Raw genomic sequence first — 23,792 nt, 5'->3', positions numbered from 1 at the left:
AAATTGTCCTTTTGTTTTCTTTTAAGAAGTTCAGAGGAAAATCATATATAAAAGAACAGCTACAAATCAGTGAATTTCAGTAATTTATTTTAACCCGCTTCATTTAAAGTTGTCAGTCATGGTGTTTCTTCTGTGTCATGCCCCATGAACATGCAGAACCAATTCTTTATTATGTTACTGGAAATACGGTTTTGATAGCCGCAAGTGTTCATGCAGTGTCAGCTCTTAGATCAATGCTTTGCAAACAATTTTCCCCAAAAACCCCACAGATGACTAATAAAGAACCAGTGCTGAATTCTACGTCAGCTTTCAGATGTTCTGAAACTTTCATCCCCCTGTTAATGACTGAATTCAGAACAACTGGATATCAGACTGCAGAAGTAGGCCACGACTGAGAAAACAGAGAACAAGACAGTAACTGGGGTGTCTGGACCCTAAAGAATTAGTGTCACATTTATGTTGGTGTGGCAGGAATTTCCTAGACTCTCATCTCAAAGTCTAGAGCGCTCTTTCCTCTTTGCCTGAAGATGTCCAGCTAGGCTGAATACACAAGCACCGATCTCAGCTCAGCCTACTTGACCGCAGTCAAGGAAAATCACTTGAGTGTTTTATTTTAAAGAGTCCTTCACTGAAGTGAGTCATGGCCCTGGGCACTTGAGCAGGAGGTGTGCTTGGGGAATGACAGCTGTGCCAGACGAATGAAAAGAACTTTCCTGCGAGCTGCGACGGCTGACTTGTCCTGGGAGAACCGTCAGAAGATGAAATTGCTCTGCTTATGTTAGTGAATGTAGGGCGTGCGGGGTCTCTGGGGAATAGTCCTGGTATCAGTTTCTTCACACTCAGAAAAATGTACTCAGGCATAGCTCTTTACTGACTCTCCTCTAGAGAGATACTGACCTATATTAGGAAAAAAAGAGAGAAAACATCTGCGACAACAAACTTTGGGGCAATCTCTGTGAGTTCAGCTAAATTTGCAGTCTGGGGGTGCTGTCCAGGTGCACAATTACATTTTTGCCCTGGGCCAAAAAAAAAAAAAGAAAGGCAGTTGTTAGAGATGATAAAATCCTTTCCCTTCCGGAAATGAAATAGCTTTTCCAAAGCACTGAGTTGCTTACTGGTAAAATGGCAAGCAGGCTTTGGATTACAGCTCTATTTGGATGTTTCCTGCTTGCTGAAGAATAATGTAGAATAAGACATCCTGAAAGGGATCTCTTGTATCTAGTCGTAAGTACTTAGGTCAGAAAATAGAGAGACCCAAACCCACATTGTAAACAATTCTGATAGAAGCTAATGGATGTTAGAGCAAACAAAGCTCGCATCCTTTTTAACTTTGAAAGTTAGAAGGAAACACTATTTTAAAATTAGAAAAATGGAGAAGGAATTACAGTCTTTTCATGAAAAATGAGCTGTAACTTGCTTTGTTCTCTGGTTATCAGTCCCCTAGGATTTTTGTCTCTAACATGGGCTTGGTCCCACCCACCTTGCGCACAAAGATTGCTCTCTCCATTTGAATTAGCACGCATGTGAGGGGTTTTGGATGATCTCTGGCAAAGCTGCGAACTCATGTTGGATTATGTGGATATTGCAGGTCGGTCTGGTTTACATGTTCAACCTTATCGTCGGGACAGGAGCTCTAACCATGCCGAAGGCGTTTGCGACAGCAGGGTGGCTGGTCAGCCTTGTCCTCCTCATGTTCCTGGGCTTTATGAGGTAGGATGTGGGTGTGTGTCTTCAGGAGACTGGGGGGTGTTCAGGTCGCTGGAGCCCTAAGAACAGTGCTGAGGCTTAGGCTGCCTTTCTCAGGGGTCCTGTCCCTCTGCTGTTTGAGCACTGATCTCTGCAGGCCTGTGGATGTTATTTGGAGGGATGTGTTTCTGACTGTCTGGGAAGTGGTGCTGCACCACATCTCCTGACAGAGAGAAAAGACTTTTGCTCTAGTCCAGTCTTTTGGGACCTCTCTCCCAGCTCCCTTTTTCTTTTCCTGTACTCCCTGTGCATGTCCCTTACTTGGGTATGTCACAGATCAATTCCACGAATGTTAACCAGGTCACAGGTGATGTGGGTTCATTTCTCTGCCTCGAGAGTTGCAGGTGGGAAGCAGACCTGTTGTTTTTTCTTGGCTTCTGGCAGTGCTTGGGGCAGCTGCAAGCATGTCGGGCAAACAAACTGCTGTGTGGCTGGGCCTGTCTGCCGCCTGCCCTTTGCTGCTTGAGACCTTGGAGCAGGTCTCGTGACTTTGGAGCTGGTTTGCCACGAGCTTCTGCTCAGCTGCCTGTGTCCCTGCTGGAGCAGCAGGTGGAGCTGAAGGCTGCTGATAGAGCGCCGATGTCCAGGCAGGTTGAAATTCTCCAGTTATGAACAGAATTGTCGTCTTCCCGACAAGCCGTGTATCCCTGCTCGTTTCTTGCTTGGTTTACAAATAAATAGGAATAAAATTCCCCTCCTGCTGTTGGTAAGAACAGAACTTAGAAGTTCTTTTCTTGTGGATAACTAGTTCTGAACGTGCCTTTGATGTGAAGGCAGTGATTTTCAGACCTGTTAGGTGCTGCTAAACAGGGGTAGCCGTGCTCAGTACTGACTGTAGTAACGCTTCTAAACTCCCCACCTCAAAGCTGTGTGCTTCAGAGGCTTGATTGAAATGTCGACTGTGGCAGTACCAGTACCGGGAGCTTTGTAAGCAGTCTTTCTAGCTAGTTGTTTCAAAGCACAAATTTAGCACGTGAAATGCAGCACTAGCAGACAGTCCGTCAAGGTCAGCAGAAGAGCGCAAGTTTCCAAACCTGGGTTCCACAACCAGACTGAAGTAAAAACAGAGCTTGAAGTATTCAGTGCCTTGGGAGCTGCGTTGCTTTTGTCCCAGCGCTGGTGCTCGGCTTCCTCTTGCCCTCTGGGCAATGACCCTTCGGCGCAAGAAGAATCTGTGCAGAAATTGCTACGTGGGCCTCAGGACAGGGCTGCTTTCTTTTATTCTGGCAAAATTAATCTCTCGCTTGAGCTTGATAAATGAGTCCAATTCCTGAAACAGGGAAACCACTCTAATGCCTTAACTAAGATTGATTTGAAGTTTTTTTTTTTTAATTACAGGACTGTTTAGCTGAGATAACGACGTGCTTTCCATAGAAGCATCGGTGACTGTAACTGTCCCCTGGCCAGTTTTTCCCATGGCCTCCAGCAAAGCGTGTTTGCATATAGATGCGATCTGCCCTTCTGCCTTGTGTTGTTCTTTTTCTAATGCCATTTGTAAGAGTCTTTAGGGCAGCACAGTACATTTGCCACAGGCTGTAATAGATAAACTTCCTAACAGCACTGTGCTAGTCCAGGCTTCCTTTTCCCTTTTAGGGCCCAGCTTTGTAACAAGGGGGGAAACTCCTCTTGTCTTCCCAAACCCTCAGAACTACTAGCAAGGAGTTTCCCAGCTACCTAATGTCTCCTGATATCTGAAGGCATGTGTATTTTTACTGCGTTTTGTTCTCTGCTTGAACACCTCCATCTCAAGAGCAGAAGGCAGCAGTGTGCTGAGCAGAAACTATGAAATAGGCGGGGGGGGAGGGTGCGAAGTTGGTGAAAGCAGTTCTGTTTATTTGGTGTGTTTGCCCCTACAAACAGTGGGGATAATTCTCCATGTATCTTAAGCAACAATGCTTGACTGTTGTTGATATTAATTGAATTTCTCTCCCAGCTATATGACTACCACGTTTGTGGTGGAGGCCATGGCTGCTGCAAATGCCCAGCTGCGATGGAAGAGGATGGAAAAACGCAAGGTTTGTGTGGGGTTTCATTTTCCATTTTCTGGTGGTTTTTATCACACAAGGCTTGCCTGAGATTCCTCTGTCGTTGCCTCGCCTCATTAATAACTCTAATAAAGGAATAGATTTCTACTCTACGGAACTTTGCCGTGTAAAATATGACTTTTAGTTCCCCGTGGGGTTGCTCATTAAAGACAGGATTTTCTGCTCCAGCTTTGAAAAATCTCTTGTGCTTCTCACATTTTTTACTGAATGTGCTCTCCTTGCCCTGAATCGTTGCTCAGCGAGTGTGGAGAGGTGGCAGGCAATATATCGGTGCCATTTGGAGTGTGCCAGGTTCTATAAATCCTCGCTGATCTCAGGTCACTTAACTGGGACAGGCAGGAATGTCCTTGCTGCCAGTCAGGATGTGTCCCAGGGAGTGGACAGTCCTGAAGTATGTCCTTGCTGGAAAATTCGCTTGTGGCTTTTTTGGATCCTGGCTTTAGTGGCTTTTCTGGATCAGTGTGAGGTATGATTGTTTGCACTGATTTAGATCCCTGCCTGTATGTTACTGGGCTGGAGTTACGAGATGTCATAGCCAGACAGAGCAGAAATGGCCAATAAAAACACTAAGATTTCTTTTACCAGTTCTGCAGCCCTGTAGATCTGTCAGACACTTCTGACTTCCTCGTGCCACGTATCACTGTGTGAATCGGATGCTGTTGCTGTATGACCTGCTAAGAGCAGAGCCTGGCACTCCCCTCAGACTGCTCTGCTAGTGCCCTTTTCTGCTCTCCAGTGTCTCAAGCCTGGGCCAAGGGCTCCTGATATTGCCCCTACTTGCTAGCCTGTCCTGCCCAGCCCTGTATGGGCTCTACCTCTGAGGTGCTGGAAGTGAGACGATGACACTGGCAGTGCCATAGCTTGTGCTGTAGGTAGTGGAAATCTGAGCAGTGGTCTGGCCTTTTCTTCCAGGAGGATGATGAGGATGAGGATTCTTCCTCTGGAGTATCTGACAGTGATGTTCTCCTCCAAGATGGCTATGAGCGAGCAGAGACGCGACCTATCCTGTCAGTTCGTAAGTACCTGCTTCATGCTTTCACTGAGACCTTTTCTCTACAGGCAGCATTCCTGTGAGCCCCAGTAAGTGGAGCAGGAGGACTCTTCTGTCCATTTTGCCCTTAATTTCACATTTGCATCCCAAAGACTTTAGCACTTCCAAGATAAGGCTCATTGAGAATTCAGTTTACCTTCTGCAGTCTGATAAAGATCTCTTCCCTCTAGGTCACTAAGATGAGAATACCTTATTCTGAAAACACTTTAAACTAACTTCAGCAGAGTGATTGGACCCGTGGCTCTGCAGCTGTGGAGTGGTAGATAGTACATAGTGTCCTTCAAACTACTGCTGGAGCTTCTTGGGTGTCTTCAGATAGTCTGGCCTCTGTTTTTACTCGAGGGACTGGTTGAAATCTTCTTGTTTTCAACTTGCAGAGAGACGTGGCTCACCCAATATCTTTGAAATCACTGAAAGGGTGGAAATGGGCCAGATGGCTTCCATGTTCTTCAATAAAGGTACGTGATTGATGCGTTTAAGTGTCCCTCGCAGTCCTGCTGCATACTGTGTGTATGTCTTTTGTTAAGTCTGAGTGCTTCTCAGTGTGGGTTTGCATTCTGAGTTTGAGATGGTTCCGTCCAAGAGTGTTGTTCCTTATCTGCGAACTATCCATCCCTCTGTGTAGTGTTTCTACAAAGCAGGATATGTGTGGGCCAGAACCTGTATGAAGGGGAGGGTGCTGTGGTGGTGTTGCCAAAAATACCGGTTCTGGGTAGTTGGCTGACACAGGTAAGCTTAAGTCAGTGCCTCTTCTGACTGTTCTCAACCTAACCCTGCATCTGCCCTCTGATCTCTGTTCTCTGCAGTGGTAGAGCCCAGCTGTAGAATTCACTGGTTCCACCTTGGCAGTATTTGAGAATAAAACTTTTTTTTTCCTGAACCCTTTAAGTGCCTGTCTGAAGGAGAGAGGCTTCTGGGGAGAGCTGCTGAGAACTGCATGTATCTGGGGGTGGGGGTCAGCTGCTGGGACGTGAACTACTGAATGAAGAAGGGTCCCTGGTGAGCACGTGGTAGGCAGATATCTTGTCTTTTTGCTATTGTCTTTTGTTGTATGTCAGGGAACGAGCTTGTAGGTATGCTGCAATAAAGCCGTATCCATTGCTGCATACAATAGAAACGCAAGCTACAATGTTAGGCGTTCTGAAGCTGGGTGAGGAATACATTTGAAATGCTGAGCAGAGCCAGAAAATCATCAGACACCATGGTTGTGCAATTTTGAGCCTGTCAGGCCCCATTTCTTGTGGACAGCGACATTTTCTCTTGTTCGCTAGCCACCTCACGAAGATGTGATGGGCTGTTTTTTCCACTACATTACATCAGCTTTATGCCATTCTAAGACTGCCTCTGAAGGACAGCTGGGCTTAAGGAGTGAAGATTGTTTCAGCTATATTATTGCTGATTTTAAAGTCTAGTTGAAAAAAATAGCTTGATTTCCCTATATGCCCCGTGTGGGTCTTTGTAGACATAAAGCATTCAGGAGTATCAAAAGCCACAGTGAATCAGGCTGCCACTTTTCCGAGTCAGAAGAGGAGAGGTGACTTGACTGTGCTAGAGACCCAGAAACATCTTGTTCCTAGTCTTGTCTGTTGCTCTGAGATGCTCTGACTTTAGGCAAGCTTTCTTGTTTGTGTTCTTTGCCATCTGTAAAACACCGCGGATGCTTCCTTAGCTCTCAGTACTCCTCTGAGGACTAGTATTAGGATGTTGCTTTGATAGCAAGCCCTGGACAATGTGGCTCAGCAGTATCACTGAGGATTTAGGTACGGAGGCCTGTTTTATTGCACGTGGACTGGGGGAGTACACAGACAAGTCTCAGAAGGCCTCTTCTTCTCGTGTGCTTCCCAGGAAGATGGTGATAACCCCTCAGGTGAGCCAGGTGTTGAGCAGTTGCCTTCTAAAAGGTTTCTCTGCCTTGGTGCCAGCTGCTGCTCAGCCAGTAGAGGGTGCTGGAAATACACGTCCTCCGGGGTGCCGATGGACGTTTCCCAGCGAAGTGATATTAACTGCTTAGCATTCTGAATCTTAATCTCCCTTCTTAATGTTGTTTTAGCCCGAGTTATCTGCTTTCTGTGTCAGGGATCCTCCCCCGGGCTGACTCAAGCTAGTGCCAAGGGATAAATCTGCGGGAAGTCAGCGGGAACAGCTGCAGGCTTGAAACAACTGGTGAGAGATGAGACGAAAGGTACGCAGAGCAAAGGGTCTGGGGCAGCTGTAACTCACCTGCTGCTTTCCCCTCCTCTATACTCAGCAGCAAAGAGCTGTTGCTGAGTCCTAGCTGAGAGATGCACTCTGGTCTGCTGAGCCGTTGCAGAGAGCAGGCAGGTTAGGTGCCTCCCTCTGCAGATCCTGGCTGAAGTTTTCGTGCTGACAGATGCACAGAGAGGCCTTGGCTAAGGGCAGTTGCTCGGTGACCCCTTCCTACAGCCTGGTGCTGAGAAACTGGGTCACGCTTGGCAAGTCCTGGCTCCAAGCACCACCCTCTGCCGTTTCACAGCTAGCAAGTGTCTGGGTGGGTTTTGCTTACAATATTTGAAGCGTGGATCCAAAACCAGGGTGTCTGAGAGCTTTACAGCCTTCAGAGGGAAGGCTGGTGAAGGCTTTGTAATAGACCTTAAAGCCTCTGAGACCTAGGGAGTTCTCTGCTCTTTTCTCTTAACTTTTTTTCCTTAAACAATCTGACAGGAGTTGAATCTGCAGTCCTGGGAGGTAAGCCGAGGATAAATTTCCATCTCAGACTGTCTGCTTTCTTAAAGAGAGCTGTCTTAGGTTTAGGCTGTGGTGGGCCTGTATGCTCTTTTAAAAAAGCTGGCTCTGAAGAACTGCTTTTTTTTTTATTTGCAATGTTGGGTGCTTTCTTCTGGGACCGAGCAGTCATTTGTTGCGGCAATGGAATCTGGGCACATCTGTCATGCTGTCCCCCCACAGGAAACCATTGATTTTCCCATTTTTGTCCAGTAATGAAAGTATTGATCAGGGAGGATCAGTAGCAGCTTGTAAAAGAACTGGCAGTAAAGTCTTCTCCCCTCTTTGGAGGGCACGAGTTCGGGAGAGGACTGCTACCTGGACTTCCCACAGGCAGAGAAATCCACACTGGAATAGGGATATTGGGTGTGCTGGTGAGTTCCTGGTGGTACTGCTGCAGCTTAGCTTCTTGTGTGAGCACTATTTTGTGTATACACCAAAAAAATAGAGCACCTGAGACCTGGTGTCAGTAGTAGATTCTGGTTTGGGGATCTGCATCTAAGTCTGTCTAGTGCTTAGTGGATTTTGCAGCTTCTGTCCTACATCAGGTGTTTGTTACAATACTCGACCTTTTTTAATAGGGAATTGGAGAGAACTGGTAGGGAGTTTGCTGTCGTATTCAGAATAATGCAGTCTCCTTGCTGTGTGGTCATCTTAAATCTTTCACAGAGGGGAAAAAATGAAGGGACCTATAAGAAATTTTCTGGCTATTTCTGGAGGGGCTGAAGATCTCCATTTATCTATTCAAACAAACCAGGAGTAACTCTTGTGTATTGTCTTAGTGCTTTATAAGAGCAGGGAAGTCTTCTTGCTGCTTTCCCATACAGCCCTTTTTGTAGAAACGTTTTCTGCTAAGTAGGCTCAGCACATTGAGTAATTTATTTAACACGAGTGGAATGCCTGTTAATGTGTCCTGACACCCAGGGATCCAGGGACAATATGATGGCAAAACACATGGTGAAACTTGAGGGCAACCAAGTGCTGTGGAAATATTAATCCCTGTTCCTGCAGTAATGACATTTTTATTTGATAGCTGTCATATGAGTCTCGGAGAGGTGAATTGATTTGCCCAGGCTGCATTAGGATTAAGCATCAAGTGGTATCGCAACTGGAAAGTATGGACAGGTTCCTTGAGCTGCTTTCCTTCAGTATCTACCTCCTAAATGAAACAAATTTGAGGCTTCTTTTTGTAGCTCACCTGTTTCTGAACTGAAATATGTTCCAGTTTGTTTTTCGTTGCTGAGATTTATACCAGCTCTCATGGAAGAAAAGAATCCCGGGGTCTCATCAATCATATCTTTGTTCCTGCTGATCTCAGCCCTCCACAGCAGTGTCTTCCCGAGCCCAAGAAAGGCTGTTTTGTGCACCCAGATTGCTTGAGTAAGACGTTTCTAATCTCATAGCTGAAGGCAGAGCAAATTTAAGACAGAAGCAAACCACAGAAGAAAACATTTGGGGACAGGATCAGTGTTCATTGTGGCACTAGGGTGTAGTAGGGCTGCAGAAACAGTTTTCAAGCTTTGCAAGTTTGAATCTTGCCTCGGGATGCTGGCGTTAAGGGATCTCCCAAACGGCTCCACCTCGACCGTGTGGAACTGGATCTCTGCAGGGCTAAATCCTTACTGCGAAGGTCCTGCAGGCTTGGAATTGGCAGAGTACTAACAGCTCGTGTTTCTTCACCGCACCGTTGCTCAAGGTGTGTTCACACCAGGTCTGTCACCGTCAGCTAGTGTGCCTGTGACTCTTCCAGGTTGTCAGCTTCGTCTGATAGTTCAATTATGTGAGACCTGTGGGCCTTGAGCAGCGACTGGAGGATGGGTGTAAGCTCGAGTGCCTGGTGTGAAGGCCGGGTATTTCAGCAGGCAGAGCTGAGCTCTGAGGCCTCATGTCCCATCGGTTCCTGTGCTGTAGCTGTCTCCTAACCTGCTGGTGTGACCCTTCTGTGCGGTTCAATGCAGAAAAAGTAAACTACAGAAAGAAATGGTGGTTTTTTTTAAGGTGTTGAAAAAACTTTTGTGAATTATTGATTTAGCGTGCGGAGTTCAAGAATCCCCAACATCACTTTTTCTTGCAGTGGGTGTCAACCTCTTCTATTTCTGCATTATTATCTACCTCTATGGGGACCTGGCAATCTACGCAGCGGCTGTGCCGGTCTCTCTTATGCAAGTGACCTGGTAAGTGTGCTTACTGCTGTGCAGTTACGTGCTAAGAGGGACAAGGGCAGGTTTTTGGGCTTGATGGGGTGATAAGTCTGACTGGGTTCAGCTCTCCTTTCTGAAGACAAGTGGAGAAATGACTCAAGGACATCTCAGTGCACGTGCGTGGGAAGGTGAAGTTGTTCTGTATTCCCCACCCAAGTGGCTGCTGCAGGCTAAGCTGTTGTTGGATGCCTCAAAAGTACTTGACCTGATTTCAGGTAAGTCCCTGGGCGTAAAGTACTTCAGCTTCAGCACCTTGCAGGCATGGGGCTCATTGCTCACTGGTTTGAATGCCATCCCCTGTGCAGTATCTTAGCTTCTGTCTCCGGATAAGAGCTGGGAGGTGTGGTGCTTATCAAGCCTGTGACCTGCAAGTGGTGACAGGACTTTGTGCTTACCTGATAAGCTCTGGGCTTGAGATAAGTTCCTTCCTAAAGAAATAGTGAAAGACACTGGTTTGCTTGGTCTGGGCTGGGCTGCACTTGTGCTCAGAGCTTCAAAATGGAAAACTGCAGTGATCCGTATGTGACCTCTAAACTTGCTAGTCTAATGACCAGACTTGTAACTGGATAATCAAATAATTTGTCTTCAAATGCATAGTGTTCATTGACTTGCTCTGTTAAAGTCCAGAAAATATAAGGGGTGTGTCTCCATCACGGAGGGAGCGGAGGAACACACACTTTGGGCGTCTGACCATTCCTCTTGAACGCAGGAGAGGGGAAGACATCTGCTGGGAGGAGCTGATCACTGTCTTCTCTTTCTCCGTCCTTCTTTCCTAGCAGTGCCATTGGCAACCATTCTTGCAGTGTTGGAGATGGCACGAAGTACAATGATACAGACAAGTGCTGGGGGCCCATTCGAAGGATTGATGCTTACAGACTGTATCTGGTGAGTTTCTCAAACTGGAATGACCTTTATTTTACTTGACCTGCCTTCTGGTGAGTAGGGTTTTTTTCCCTATAGAGATAAATGTGGTGTAAGTGAAGAACAGAGGTGTGAAGCTTTCAATTCAGTCTGACTTTATTAGCCAAATACCTGTTTTCCAGTCTTGGTGATGTGTCTGGTTTAATATGGTGGACATCAGAATAATCCTTGTGATCTCAAGTTTAAGTAGATCTGTCCTTGTTGTGTAGTTTTATATTGCTTAAACAGGTGATGGATCCATGACAAAGGTTTTCTCTAGAGTTTGGCTGAAGTAATTGTCACTTTGAGATAATTGTTCTCAATATACTCAAGCATATTAAGCTCTCTTGAGTGCGTTCTTTATGGGAATAAAATTGTTTATGCTACAGTAGAATCTGCTTTTTTGAAAGATGATGGAAACAGACCACTTAACATCAGTGCTCTATGCTGCTTTAGTAATAGCTTTCTGTCTAGTTTGTGATTGTCTATTGCATCTATTACCGTGCTTTGGTTCTGCTCTGAAACCAAGGTTTTCTCATGGGATGATAAACGCTGCTTCTCTTGAGCTTGGTGAGAGTCAAGCACTTATACCCGGAGATAATTCTTAGCAGGGCATAACGAGGAGGTATGTAAGTACTGCATCATGTGGATTTTGGACAGTATTAGCAAAGATCTTGGGGGGTTTTAAGAAAAAAAGTGATGAGGCTCTGGAGGTGCCCATGTGTGCATGGAAAAATCCATGAGTAAAGCCTACCTGAAGTCATTTTGTAGTTGGCACATCCTGGACGTGCAGGAGATCACATCTGAGAGTGTTGGTTCCATTATTGCAAAAGAAAGAGCTGGGCCTCAGGAATATTAGTGAATGTCAAAGCCTAGTTAATAATTTAAGAGAAATATTATTGCTTTATTAAATTGTCTTGGTCTGTTTCTTTAAAATTTCCACAAGATTGAGGACTTCTTCCCTGAATTTCAATAACTCTGCCTTACCCAGCAGAAGGAGCTAGTCAGAAAAGCAGACATGCATTAATTCCTGCCTGTGTCTCTCGGATATTGTGTCTATAATTCATGAAGATAATTGTTGTTAGGACTCGAGGAAAAAAAAAAAAAACCACAAAACTGTAAGCATTAGACTTGCTGTCTGTGTATACAAGTCTCAGAGGCGCTTTTCCCTCTGCTTGTCTCTCGTGGATTTGGAGAATAAATATCTGCAAAGTCTTCGGTAGTGGTTAATCCTTCCCTGCCTGGTAATTGAGGGGAGGGTTTCAGTGTTTTCCTGTGCTCCTCCCTACAAGCAGGGAGGGATTGCTTGTGGGAAGGCATATGTCTGCGGTGGATTACTGGGGGGTAGGAAGCATTCCACAATCGTGTTCAGGAGAATCCTGAGTGTCGGCATTACCTCCGAGTTGTGGTTTTATAAGGCCTCTGATGTTCCATTAATACAGGAGCAAACTGGGACTTGTCCAACATCCAGCCCTGATCCTACTCCCTGCTTGATCTGTGCGCCTTTTACTCTAGAAAACAAAAATTGTGGTGGTCTCCCTAGAGAGGGAGAAGAGATGTGATCAGTCACGAGATGTTAAGACCCACAGCACTGACACTGCCTTCACGTTTGGACTGCCTCTGAAGAGATTAAGCCAGTTAATACTTTTCTCCTACTGTCCCATTTGTAATGTGGAAAACTAATGACCACTCGTTACAAATCATAAATTTTTGAAGAGAAACGTGGGGATGGCATGGGTAGGAAGCGTCTTGATTTTTGAGCAAAAAATTAATAGCAAAACAGCTTTTATGTTGTCCACCAAATTGTTACAAATGTTTTGTTATAGCTATTATAGAAAATGTAAGGTTCGCTTGAAGTTTCAATTGAGGTATTTTAGGAGTGAAGAGACTTCGTAATTTGCTAGTTTGCTGTGGCTTGAGCACTTGATAAGTACCGAAGCTTTCTGCTGTAGAAAGATTCAACCCCCTTTTGGAGGGTTGCCTAAATGAGAGGACTTGATGCAGTCGGATGTAAATGTCAGCCTCCGCTTCCAGAAAAGCACAGTGCAGGGCATGGGCTGCTGTCTCTGCACCAGGTTATTTCTAATTTGCTCATCTTTCCCTGGACCAGGCTACAGGGTGGTCAAGCTCTTGGTTATTGAACACGATGCTGCCAGAGTTACGCAGCGTTTATTTGAAGCTTAATCTGAATGGTGTGTGTAACACAAACCAGGTGCGAGAAGCGTTTGCAGCTCCGTTGCAGTGGCAGAGGTCTGGCAGGTATTTCTTGGACATATCACCACGGTTTTGGAGCGCTCTCAGTATTGGGAAGTGTAGCTCTATGAATTTTGTCTTAGCTTCTTGTGTATGTAAGTGGAGTCGTGGACATGCAGGAAAAGCTAGAACGTGTCTGTCTGAAAGGGAAAAGACCTCGGAAGAATGAGGAGGGGTGAGATGCATCAAGAGCACAGCAGTTTCTTCTCTCGGTCCCAGGGGATCACAGCCTTCGGAGAAGCTGTTCTGTTTTCTTGGCTTTCTTTTTCTAGTTTAATTTCTCTCCTGTTCGAATAATTCTGGTTCCACGTTTCAGTGGACAAACAAGGTCTCGTTTTGCCGGCTAAGTTCCCCTGTGGCAAGGGACAGATGGACACTGCGATCCCAAAAGAAAGCAGCTGAGGTTTTGGGTCAGTCCTTGTGTCCTAGATGTCTGCCTCTGGTCCTCTCACCTTGTCTTAGGACTGTATTTAGGTTTTGAGTGGTTTTTAGGAGCACGATGAGTGAATTTAACTAGAATCTCGTCCCTGTTCCCTGCGAAGCAGGTCACTGGATGTAGTTGTAGCTCTTACTCTGTGCGTGGCCCCACAGAAAGCCTTTTTTGGACTTCCAGGGTGAGCAGTCTATTTGAGGTTTTCGGAGAAAACGGTGCCAAGGGGAGCTCTCTTGTGCCAAGTGCCACTGGTCTGCCAAAGGTTGGTCCTGCCCTCATCCTGTTGACTCTTTGTCTCCCGATGCTGTCTTTTCAACAAAAGACATTGACTCTTCAGCTAGTGGGGAGAGGAAGAATGACTGATGTAAAAATCCTATTTCACGGTTTGTTGTCCCAAAAAGCCCCTGGAAGCTGTCTCGGCTCTGATCACTGTTAATGGGAGCTGAAGACTACGAACATAATGAGAATATTTAGACAGATTAAATCCTTCTCTTGAGACTTGCTTGTCTGCGCAGCATCTTTATTGCTGCTCCAGATTTTCTCACCTAAGTGTGACTGCCGAGTCCTCGGGGACTGCTGGGCCCCTATTAACCTTTGTCTGAACAAATGGTTATCTTGCCTCTTGTTTGTAAATTGCCTTGGAAAATAAGGGCTTGCAAAGTAAATAAGTGCAGGCAATACCGAACTAATCGTTTGCTCATGTCCCATCACTTGCTGCTAACATTTGCCTTCTCTTTCTGGTGGCAGGAGCCCGGGAGGCTTGCAAGGCAGCCCTCGCGGGGCTCTGAGACCACGCAGGGCGGATCGGCCGGGAGGAAGGCTTGTGTCAGATGGCCCAGCGACCTTGTTGAAGGCGAGCGCTGAGCACAGCTCAGGCAGATCGATGGCTTTCTGTCTCTGCTGCAGATCAGTCACGGCGCTGTCACGTCCTCGACAGCCCGAGTGAGTCCCGAGTCCCCTGGCTGCTCTGGTGGCAGCGCTGAGGACAGGGTCGGGTTGGGTGTGCTGCCTTCGCCTGAGCGCAGTCGCTTTGTCACGGTCCCTGTAAGGTCAGCTGGGTGTCCTGTGTGGGCTGAGGGAAGGGGCAGTGCGTTTAGGTTTCAGATCTCTCTTCAGAACACTTCCCGGTCTTTCTGCTCCCGTGTTACACCGATGCACAAGCGTGACACCGCAGTCCCTGTTTCTAGAAAGCAGACGCTGAGATAAATAAGACATTAAATCCTGGGGATCGGCGGCCGTTCAGAGTGTCTGATCCAAAATGCATCCGAGCCTGGCAAGCGGTGCTTCTCTTCTGCACCAGGCCAGCTGCAGTAGCCAAAACCTCCGCGCTCCTCCCGGCCCTCCTTTGCTGGCGGTTTGGGACACGGCGTCTTCCCTGAGCGGAAAGGAGATGGCTTTTGTTCTCAGGGGAAGCCGAACGCCTTTCGGGGGAGAGAGGCGTGCTACAGTAGCCCCGTCGCCTGGCTCGGCAGCGTGTCGGAGCCCCCCAGGTGCATCTGTTCCGTCTGAGTCTCTGCTGGTTTCGGGGCTGCTGGGGAAGGGACGCGGCGTCTGCGCGGACGGGCTCGCAGATGCTGCAGTGTCGCGGGCGGCCCAGCGGCTGCGGGCCGAGCGAGGATGGGAGCGCAGATGGTTTAATGGAGATTATCCCAGTTGGAAGCGTGTTTGTGCAGTGAATAAAACGAGCGGGCTCGCAGGCGCTTACCGGCCCTCTTTGCGGGGCGGAACAATGTCACCCCAGCCTGACGCTCTGATCAGAGCGCCGAGCGACCAGAGCGGGGCCGGGCTGCGGCCGCGGGAGGCAGCGCAGGGGGGACGAGAGGTAGCCTGAGGACACGGGCAATTGCTCAGTGCCAGCAGAACTTAACCAGCAAACGCGAAGGCTGACCTGCTACGTGTGGCCGTAGGTCCGTCTCCGTCTGCCTCGGCGGGGTGCTGCCTTCCTGGGCCCTCGCCGGCTGCAGGCTGGAGCTCCTTGCTCTGCGCCTCCGGTGTGCGTGCTCTGGTTCTCCCCTTCCTGACCGCACCCAGTGCATGTTCCCCCTGCACTGTGCAAAGGCACCCGTGATTTTTATTGTCTAAACACCTATTTCTTTATAAAACCGCCCTAGTGCACATGAGGCTCATAGCCTCTCTTTCCACGTCTCCAGCTCCGCGTCGCCTTTTGGCCTCTGTTCTTTTTTTCTTTAATTTTTACCTCCCAGCGGTTACGAGAGGACCCCTCATGGCAATACTTGAACATCCCTGCTTGATCTAAGCTGTCCCCGGCCAGTTGGGAGCTGGAGAAACAGAGCTGGAGCAGTGCTGCAAGTGGAGTACTTCTTCAAGGACACCTGGGCTTGATCCACATGTTCCCTCTGCAGCAAGTGCTTTTCCTGTCCTGCCTTCCTCAGCTGTGCCCTGCAGCAGCATCCGGCAATAAATGGGTCACAGCTGCTCTCTCCTGGATATTTATTCTTACAGGTCTCGCTGTCTAGAGACCTTGAGAGCCAGCGGTGGTGAAGGTAGCTGCTTCGGCGGCAGGTGAGGTGTCTGGAGCATCGAGGGCTGATTTCACAGCACATCAGTCAGGTTTGGGACGTCTGCCCTGGGCTCCCCCGGTGAGCTGGGGGAAGGGAAGGAAGGCTGATGGAAGTTTCCCTGCTGGTACGAAGCCATCATCTTGTTTAAACAAATCGCTTGAACCGTAGGATTGTTGTGATCTGGGCTTCCAGAGCTTACAGTGAAGGTGCGGCAGGACTGGGGCCGCATTCGCATGTCACCTGCGTGTTGTGAGAAGTTATTTGTGGTAAGACCTAGCCAGATTTACTGCATTATGTTCCCTACCACAAACACTCTAATATTTTTTTTTATTACGATACTGATACAGAAATGGCAGTCACACTTCTGTTTGTACACTTGTTTCTGCTGTGCATAAATCCAGCTCTGAAAGCCCTGAACACAGGGAAGAGCCTCCAAAGCACCCCGAGTGCTGTGCCGTTTCTGTAGGTACAGGCACCTGAGCTTCGAGCTGTTGCTGCGGTAGGAGAGGAATTAATACTGCATTAAGCACAGATATCAAGAGCCCTTGCTGTTTGTTACAGGTGCCTCAAAAATTACAGCTTGGGCTGGCTAAAAGCCCAGTCTCAGGAGCTGATTGGAGTCTTCTCATGCCTCCCATCTAGTCTGCTTCCAAAAGCTGAGGTCAATTAAGTTGCTGCTTTGCTTTGAAGTAGCTGAAGAAGGACAGGAGCCAAGTTTGTTTAAAATAAATGGTGTCTGGGTGTGGGACAGGAAGGCAATTCTTAGCTGCTTTATTGTGGAACTAATAAGGTTGAAATTGGCACACAGCCTTGTTAATATGGCATAAATCCTGTCTCCTTCATCCCGGTCCATTCTTCTTCTGTGGACTTGTCAATAAATTCTCTCAATTGCCCACTCATCATACGCCTGTGACAGACAAACTGGCCATTTCGGAGAGTTTCCCACATCCCTCGTGTTCCCTAACGCAAAGGGAACTTCAGATAATAACTGGCCTTGGGAGGAAGAGGTTTTCCTGGGCTGGCAGGAGTGGTGGAAAGGAGCGTGGTGTTGTGAAAGCGGAGCATAAACTTGTACTGGTGACACAAGAGCTGCTGTTCAGCTGCTGGTGTGTGATTTTTTTTTTCTTGCCTTGTAACTGACTGCATTTGGAATAAAAGAAATATTGGGCAGGAGGCAAGCCTCCTGCTGCTGGGGCTGGTACGAGAGGGAAGAAACTGCAAGAGTGTGGATTGAAGCAACTAACGTTGAAGGATTAGCTTGTCTCTTTTTCACAGGAAAATCGATAGTGCAGGGGACTGGAATGTGTTTTCTGCACAGAGCCGTCTGCTCGCTTCGCGGTGAGAAGCATTTTTTTTCTTAAATGGAGCTTGAGTTATGCTGTCACTTGGACGCCGAGCTGTCCCAGAGGCTGCCTGCCAGGGGCTGGTCCTCTCCCCACCTCCAGCTGCCTGGCAGGGGCTGCGTGCAAGGTGAAGATGCTGGGCTGCTCCCTTGGTACAGCTCGGACACGCTGCAGGCACCGCCAGCCCCAGGAGGAGCCACGTGCCTGGTGCGCCTTGCCTTCTGCACACAAGCGTCTTGCACACTTCGGTGCCTGGTGGGCTTACGGGCTGGGAAGCCCTCCGTACAAACTGGGCAAAGAAACAGCTCTAGGTATGTCTGCTTTTGTGCACGTCCTGCAGTTTTGAGCTCCCCAAAGCTGGTTTTGGGGCTCAAACCACAGCCCATGCTGCCCAGCAGACACCCCTGGCCGCGCTGCCTCCTTCCGAAGGGAAGCTGTCCTTCGGAGTAAGCTCGCTTCGGGCAGCAAGGCACCAAAGTGACACTGTTCTCTAGGGACTGGAGACCAGGCCCTGCTAAATGGGGCAGGTGTCAGAACCGATATCTGTTTGTAATCAGCAGCTCGCTGCGAGACTCGGGAAGGCTGAAAAGGGGCCGTTTAAATTTTCCTTCCCGGGCGAGGCTGTTCCAGGAGGTTCATTGATCTGTTGGTTTTGGAATGCTTTTGTAGAAAATAAGTTATAAATGTATTTCCCCTGTGCAGTGTTATTTTGTGCGATAGTGGTGACAGCATTGGAGAAACCAGAGTTGGAGGAGGCCTGGGAAGTCAGCTAAGCACTCCCCTGGGAGATTCAATACACGCCTTTTTCTCAACGGCGTATTTTCCAGTGTTTTGTTCAGGGCTTTAAAACCAGGCTTGTTTCTAAACAGAGCTCCGACCTTGCTGCCTGCCTGACTCCATCAGCGTTTTCATCAAGTAAGGCAGCGCTCCTGATCTTTCTTCCCCTGAAATTTTCATTAATTCCTTAATATACGGACAGAAAGTACCAGGGCTGTGGAACGGCGCAGTTGTACCACTCTGAACATCACCGGAGGCTGCGGAGGGAAGAGCTCTGGACAGAATGGCATCTCTTTAGGCTCCGAAATAAGTCTGCAACTTCTTAACATCCTCCTAAATTGCACTTTGTCTGGGTGAGATCACTGACGTGCATGTCCAAAAATGTGGATTTTTGGACTACATCAGCAAATCCCACACGTGGCTCATGCTTCTGTAAGCAGGACTATAAATACAAATAATGCAGCTGGGATTTATCTTGTAAGTTGAAGTCAGTGTAATGCTCTCAGGCGGAGCTGATCTCCGAAGCCTGTTGCACCAGCTCGGTGTGTGCTGTGCACAGTCAGAGGCTGGGAGCGAGCAGGCTCCCTGCTAGCCCCGGGCAAAGTGGCTTTTTTCTTGCTTTTGTGCTGCTGCAAAATAGCTAAAGGGTGGGACGTTTCCTTCCCCTCCAGCAACTCCTGCCTGACAAAGCACGGTGGATGGGATGATGCTGTACCTGAAATTGCATCTTCTAGGCAGCTGAAGGAAGGATGGTGTGAAACTCGACTGAAATCTCAAATGAGATATTCACAGGGGAAAAAGTTGAGAGGGAACGTGATGGAAAAGTGGTGGAGGTTTGTGTTGTGGCATATGGGCTTAGTAGCCTTCAGGAGCAGTCCTTGCGGAGCCCGAGCGCCTCCTAACCCTGGCGCTTTGTGCTTGACGTGTTTGCAGGGCCCTCGTGGCACACTGGTCTCCCTTGCTCTGTGCTGCCTAACCCAGGGGCATTTGCAGGCGATAGAAATGTGGTTTTGGTTGTCAATACTCTGCCTTGAGAGGCTGTGAATAGGCAAGAATTTGGGGCAGTGTCTGTGTAGTAACGATTATGCCCTCACTTTATTGGCAGGACCTCATTAATCTCTTGTAGAATACTAACAAATTGCAAAGTGAGGAGGGCCAGCAATGACTCCAGGTGTCGGGAAGGAAGAGGAGCCTGTTCTGGAGCCCAGGGGAGGTCACAGCAAGCTGGTAGGGGCACTGCAGAGGGCTCTGCAGCCACCCTGCCGTCCTTCCAAGTGTCACAAACCACCGCGTGGCTCTCCTGCATCCATCCACTTTGCTGCCTCCCTCCTGCCTGTTCGGATGCAATTAGGAGATGCAGAGTGAGGGGGAGCCAGGGGTCAAGGAGGCGCTAAAGTGATTACAAGATGCTGCAAATGGTGGTGCCATAAATACTCCAGTGATGAAAAATGAGATGCCGGTCACCTCGGGGTTGCTGCTGGCCTCCATCCTTCTCTTGGTGTGAGAAATGATTATGGGAGTGCGTTTACCCCAGAGTGCAAGCTTGCCGCTGGCTGTGATCCTGCACACCCAGGTGTGCCAGGGACTGCAATCCTTGCACCGAATGACTTTGTGAAAACACTTTGCTGATATTTTTTCAGTTTAGGAGGAGGAAGAACTGGTTTTCCAGGGCGTTCTTTCCAAAGTGGGAAGTTCGGAGCACTTCCCAAGAGGGTTCAGCGTTGGAAACAGGCTGCTGCGCTGGGTTGGGGTGGGGAGAGGAGGGCAGCACCCTCCTGTGCTGCTGTCTTCTGCCTGTGGGGGCTGTTTGGTTGCCACTTGGTCCTTGGTGTTGGATGCCCAGCAGGATCACGGCTCGCAGTGATGACAGCACGACACATATGCTTATTTTCTGGGTGGGCAAATGCAAGCTGCTGTCAGCTGGTGCTGGCCTAAAGCTTTAAATCTCTAGGTTGTGCTCAGACCCACTCAGCTACGTAGCTTTGAGGGTGCAGGCCCTTCTCTGTGTCCTGCACAAGGTCTCCCTTTCTGGAAGTGCTCTGAGCGCTGTTGCAGGGACCACAAGAGGCAGGGCCCAGCTTTAGGGGAGCTTTAGGGGTGAAATGCCACTCGCTTCAATGCCAGAAGCTCTCAGGGCAGCAGCTGAAGCCTTAGTTCTGGGGGATACCTGCTGCCTGCCTTGGGATGCTGGGGAGAGAGGTGGGTGAGGGCTCCGTAGTGCCCGCAGCGTGCTCCAGGTGAGTTATGTGACCTGCTGCCACGTGTCCCAGGAGTGGCGCGTTAATTACCAGAGCTGCTGTAGCAGCAGGTGCCTGCTGCTCTCCAAGTGTAACCCGCCTTCTTTCCTCGGCAATAAATGCAATAAATACTGCTTGGGGGACGTCTGATGGCTGCATCCTCCCTCCATCGCGACTTCATTACTCCGTGGGGGATCTGGAGATTAAACTCCCTCTAGCTTCCCACTTTTGAGGCTTCTTGCTTTTGAGCAATCCGTGTCGTGTTGCTGGGTTATCTTTTTCTTAATCTATTTTCAACCAACTTTAAGAGCTCCCTAATCACTTGTCTGCCGATAACTTGCTGCCTATCAGCACGGCCCCTGCTGCAGCCCTGCCTCCAGCCTCGAGCGGCTGTGCATCTTCAGCTTTTTATTTATGCAGCCCTCTAAAAAGCTCCTTCCTGACCAGTCGGACCCTTTCCGTGTGTTTATATTTGTACTGCCCACTGCAAGGGGTAAAGCCATACCAACGAACGCTTGGACGGCAGCCCTCAGCGATGTGCCATCTGGCTCTTTAGCTGGAGATATGAGCTCATGCGAAGAGAAACGTGGCCCTGTCATGGGAGCAAAGGGGAGGAGAGACGGCAGAGGGGACACGTTGCTCGAGACCCTGTCCTCTTGATGGGTTTTAGCTGGAAATCAAAGCCCTGGTGTGAGCGACCGGACACTGCTGCTGGGGAGGATTGCGGCCGCTGCAGTCTGCATTGGGTGCAAAGCAGCTCCCAGAGGCTGGTGGGGGAAGCTGTAACTCACTCGAGTGTTTTAAAGCTCTGCTTTCTTTATTTCAGTGACAAACATTTCAAAGTGACAAACAGGAGTGGGGAGTGCAGTTCATATTTAACGCTTTTGTCCAAAGTCAGCCCTAAAATATTCCCCGAGGACGTGAGTAGTAACACCAATTCACAGGAAACAGATTGTCTTCAGTAAGGAGCAGTCTGGTTCAAGCTTCCACCTAGGGATAAAAACCCCCTAATCTGTGTCAGTGCAGGTAAATCCCTTGTGTTTTGGTGTTTTTTCCTTAAATGTCCTTTTCGACATAGGCTAGAGGAGAGAAGCTAATGTGGTTAGCTAACGCAAAGAGCAGCTGGTCCCTGGCTCTCATAAAATCTTGCTCTCTTAACATCTTGTCTGCTCTCTGTACTTATTCAGGCTGGTTTGCTGTATTTTCTGTCTGTCCCTTGTAGCACTCACCCGGGTTGTGCAGTAGCTCTGAGCTCAGGGGCGTCTTGCAGGAGCAGAAGGGGTGTCAGAGCTGCTGCCCTGACAGCATGTATGAAATGCCTGCTTTCTGCTACCACGTTCAAGGCGACTTTCCTTGTCTGAGCACTGAATCAAAGCTTGCTCCAGGAGGTGCTTGTTCAGTCGAGCTTGCGTCTTTATCTTGGTGTTAAAACTGATGGCCTGATAGCTGAGATTGTTCACTCCGTGTTGGTGTGATAGCCTCGTGCCACTCAACTGCATTTATCTAAAAAATCTCAAGCATTTTACTCTACTCTTGGAGTATTTGCTCTGTTTGAACTTAGTCTTCGTTGTTACACTTCCCTCAGGTAAACACCCTGCTTCTACCCAACCTGTCTGAAAGTGTCCGGGTCCTGAATCAGCAACAAACGGTAGCTGCTTTTCTTAAAAGCAGCGCTCAAGGCACCAAACACAGATGCTGCTATTACAGATGAGTCTGTGGAGCCTGAAAACAAGCAAGTTCTGATGACGGTTATGAAGGAAGCTGGCTTTCAGTTGGTCCTCTTGTAAATGTATGCAGGCCATCGCGCCGTAACGGCTGCATCTCATGTGTGAATCAGCCGAGTTGGGGCTGCTGATTGTGCTTCCTGAGCTGCAGTGGCTTTTTGTGTAAAAGCCACGCGCTGGGAAGTGGATGAAAGCTATTGACCTGTACTGGTTCGGAGTGATATATGTACCCTTCAGGTCAATAAAGAACCCGTTTAGTCAATGCAGCCCTCTGACTCTGGCATAAAGCATATTTGTGGAGTCTGAACGACTGCTGGTGTTCGCTGGCCATCGCTTAGCGGCCGAGAGCTCTCTTGGTGGTCCTCTTGGCCGAGACTAAGCTGATTCGACCAGCCAGATGTCCTATTAACGCTTGATCTTACTCTTGCTTTTTCAAGATAAGCCAATAAATAAGGTTATGTAATCAAGTTTTAACATAAGAGCTTTAATAACATATGCTTTTAGAAATATTTACAAAAATACGCTCTGGGCAATGGTACACCCCAGCCGGCTTCCCCCATGGCAAGAAGACACAAGTGTGCCAGCCTGCTTCTCGTGCTGAAATGCGAAGAGCCGACAGGTACGGAGGCTGGGAAGGTGGCAGCAGCTGAAATGTGGGTGAAGAGCAGCTCCCAGCCCTCGGCGTGCTCCTGGCATGGCAGGAGCGGGTCTGCAGACCCTCCCAGGGCACCCCAGCAGGTCTGCTGCTCGGGGTCCTGCTAGCCTGCGGGGCAGGGTGTAGCTCAGGGTGACAAGCTGCTCTTCATTCTTCTGCTCTACATTTCTACTTTTCTGCCTGAAAATGTCAGTATAAACAAGAAAAAGTGGGTTTTGATTTGTAATGTGCTGGGTCTCCACTCTGTCCTCCAGCAGAAGGAGAAGTCACCACTTGTGCGTCTGTTGCATTTATTTGCCGCTTGTCTGATCCTCCCCGTACGGTGGAGGAGGGTGGGCAGAGATCAGGGAACTGCTCTTTGCAGCCAGTTTACTGTGTAAAAACACAGCAGGAAGGCTTCTCTCTGCCATCCTCTGCATATAAGCAGCGTTTGATAGATCTGGTGCTCCTTAGCTGGGGGGAGGATTCCCTTCCCCTGTTTAAGTTGGAAATGAATCATCCTCGTACGCCTGATGGTTCCTACCAGGTACGATCCTTCTCGCTAGAAGAGAAATCTTTAATCAATGTAGACTGTGCTCGTTCTGCCTCAGGTTAATTTGCTGAAGTTCAGGAAGAGAATTATAAGCTCTTAGCTGTCTAAGCGAGCTCAAGACGTGAACTGGAGAACTTGGGAGAGCTCTTTAATCTGTAAGAGCTCGACTTCTGGCGGGGCCAACTTCAGTTTTCTGTGGAGGTTTCAGGCTGTTTGAACTGCACACGTAATGAAGCACTCTAAATTATATCCCTCTGGGGAAAGCTTGAGCTTAGAAAACATCAGGTGGAAGGCTTGGTGTGTGTCTGAGGTGCTGCTTTGGGCTTGCGTTCTCCTCGGGGAGGGGTTATGAAACTAATTAGCTCCGCGGGTAGGAGGAACATTGAGGTGTCTGGCACAGGGAGGCTGGGAAGTTAGATGTCCTCGTTCTAAGCATTGGGGTCTCTTCTCATCTTTTTGGGGATGTGATTTTGAGCAGCCTTCCTGGCTGTGGGCTCTGAGGTTTGAGGGGATCGGGCCCAATCCAGGGACTGAGCCCTCGCCCCTCGTGTTCTGGCTATCGGTGAGGAACTGGCCCTCTTCCCTGACCTGTGCTGCACCCTGCAGAGCTGTGCACTATTTTACCCCGAAG

At 48.6% G+C, this 23,792-nt stretch overlaps 1 protein-coding gene across 3 annotated transcripts in view; it reads left to right on the top strand.

Annotated features, from left to right (window-relative positions):
• TMEM104 (transmembrane protein 104) overlaps window positions 1–23,792 on the top strand; it is a 44,181-nt gene that overhangs the window by 1,893 nt on the left and 18,496 nt on the right. For 2 of the 3 annotated variants that reach the window (XM_066979983.1, XM_066979982.1), the window contains exons 3-8: window positions 1,589–1,710; window positions 3,680–3,761; window positions 4,704–4,806; window positions 5,220–5,300; window positions 9,659–9,758; window positions 10,562–10,670. In XM_066979983.1, the coding sequence (XP_066836084.1) occupies window positions 1,589–1,710; window positions 3,680–3,761; window positions 4,704–4,806; window positions 5,220–5,300; window positions 9,659–9,758; window positions 10,562–10,670 (597 nt within the window). The remainder of the gene's footprint in view (window positions 1–1,588; window positions 1,711–3,679; window positions 3,762–4,703; window positions 4,807–5,219; window positions 5,301–9,658; window positions 9,759–10,561; window positions 10,671–23,792) is intronic. The other variant, XM_066979984.1, reaches the window with a different exon arrangement.

The sequence above is a fragment of the Anser cygnoides genome, chromosome 19 (genome assembly GCF_040182565.1).
Source record: "Anser cygnoides isolate HZ-2024a breed goose chromosome 19, Taihu_goose_T2T_genome, whole genome shotgun sequence".
In the NCBI taxonomy this organism is placed as follows: domain Eukaryota; kingdom Metazoa; phylum Chordata; class Aves; order Anseriformes; family Anatidae; genus Anser; species Anser cygnoides.
The sequence above is the reverse complement of the archived record's forward strand: the minus strand, read 5'-3'. Positions and strand labels throughout refer to the sequence as shown.